The sequence below is a fragment of the Polistes dominula genome, unplaced genomic scaffold (assembly GCF_049000335.1).
Source record: "Polistes dominula isolate Pdom_NZ unplaced genomic scaffold, Pdom_raw_medaka contig_29, whole genome shotgun sequence".
Taxonomy (NCBI): domain Eukaryota; kingdom Metazoa; phylum Arthropoda; class Insecta; order Hymenoptera; family Vespidae; genus Polistes; species Polistes dominula.
Window position 1 is genome coordinate 2,366,312 of NW_028300865.1, and position 1,781 is coordinate 2,368,092.

At 37.6% G+C, this 1,781-nt stretch overlaps 1 protein-coding gene across 1 annotated transcript; it reads right to left on the bottom strand.

The window, feature by feature from the left end:
- Positions 1-294: 294 nt before the first annotated feature.
- LOC149033770 (uncharacterized) lies at positions 295-1,506 on the bottom strand. Its single transcript, XM_089175199.1, has one exon. It carries the CDS (start codon positions 1,504-1,506, stop codon positions 412-414), a length of 1,095 nt encoding a protein of 364 aa, XP_089031325.1. The 3' UTR covers positions 295-411.
- Between the last annotated feature and the right edge of the window lie 275 nt (positions 1,507-1,781).

Genomic DNA, 1,781 nt, shown 5'->3' on the forward strand with positions numbered 1-1,781 from the left:
GTATATTGACTGTTGCATGTCCAATTTATTAACATACAATAATAAAAATAAAATTAATCTGATAGAAACAAGTTAGAATGATTATTTTTTAAACTATAAAGTTAAATCGGTCATGCAACAAACGATACACATCGACAAGTCGGTTCGTTCATCTTTTCGTTGAATTCACTTGACCAGTTGAGTGCTCATCATTGACTTAAACATGCTTGAACCTTGAGAAAATCTATTCATAACTATATAAAAAAAATGCACTCAAGTGACTAAGGAATGAATCTATGGAAGATCAACAAATCGACTATGAATGTTTGATAATTATCGATCCAGGAGACCTAACGTTCTAATCTAATAGATTTCGTTGAAAAAAAACTATGTCACTTCTATCCTATACTTTGTACTATAATATTCCCATGATCATGATTTTTGATCTTCCTTTTTGTCGCAAGGAGGTTTCCTCTTCACGCAAGATTTTTTCGGAGGACAATAATAAGTTCGTAAACGACAGGGATATTTGTCTTTAACGAGACAAGGTGGACTAGGTTTGATATCGATTTCTTCTTTTTGAATGGGAGGACAAGGGCAAGGTCCTGGATGCATTTTTGGTGGAGGTGGACAGGGACATAATGAAACGGGTTCGGTAGGAGGACCAGGTAATGGTGGTGGTAGACATATTTCTTTTTTTGGTTTACTGACGACAGGTTTTTCGTTACAAACAGTTTCGTCGTCGTGTTGTTTAGGTTCTACCATGGTAGGACATGTTTGTGGTTTGATCAATTTTGGCGGTGGACATTCAACCGAACCGTACACCATTTTAGCCGGTTTCTTAATGTGAGTTATAATACATTTTCCACTTCTGACACAACCTGTTGGACATTTCTTTTCTTCTTTTGTTTTTTTCTTAACACACTTTGCTACCGGTCCACATTTGACTTTTTCTGGATAACATTTAGCATCTTTGTCCTTACAACATGTCCTAATGTTACAATGTTCTTCCTCAGTTTTACATATTTCTCTTATCGACTTGCAATCTTTGCCAGAATCGGATTTAGACTTGCCAAACGGTATTCGCGTACTGTGTAAACCTCTAAATTGAAACATCTGTGTTTGAATAGAACGAAGTTTTATACGTCTAACTTTATTATTGTTTCTTTCCGTGTTATACGAAAACTTGGGGATGCAAGTGGAAACATCTTGAAGATATTTAGCTTCGATTTTCCGAGACAATGTATAGGACTTGGGACAAGTACGTGATGAAAGTGGGAATGAGCAAGAACTAATTGCCAGGTGTTTCGAATAAAGTGAGCAAAGTGGACAAGATTTACAGGGTAAATGTAGAGGACATTCCTTTGTTTGCTGTAGACATGATAAACTTCTTGATGAGGTGGAAATATTTAATCGTGACTTTTTTATAAAAGCTTGTAAAGTATTCCTCAATGCCATTAATGTTGATTTTTGAAGAAAACCAGTTAGTTGAAACGATCCATTAGATTGACTTAAATTCCGGATCATCTACGAGATTCGAGCAAGAAGAAATATTTGTTTGTTTTTGTTCCATTTAATGCTGTTGCCTCCATATCACCACCCCTCTGTCTCTCAGCTGCTGACCTAGCAATCATCAGGGTCGCAATTTTCCGTTCTGCAAGGTTTCTTGGGCGGGCATTTAACGCAGAACGGTTTTTTTTCTGGACGCCGTTTAGCGGGATAACCAGGTGGACCCATTGGGATACAGGGACCTTTCGGTGCTTCGCAAGGACTTCTTGTTGGCCAATCGGGTGGACCTTCGC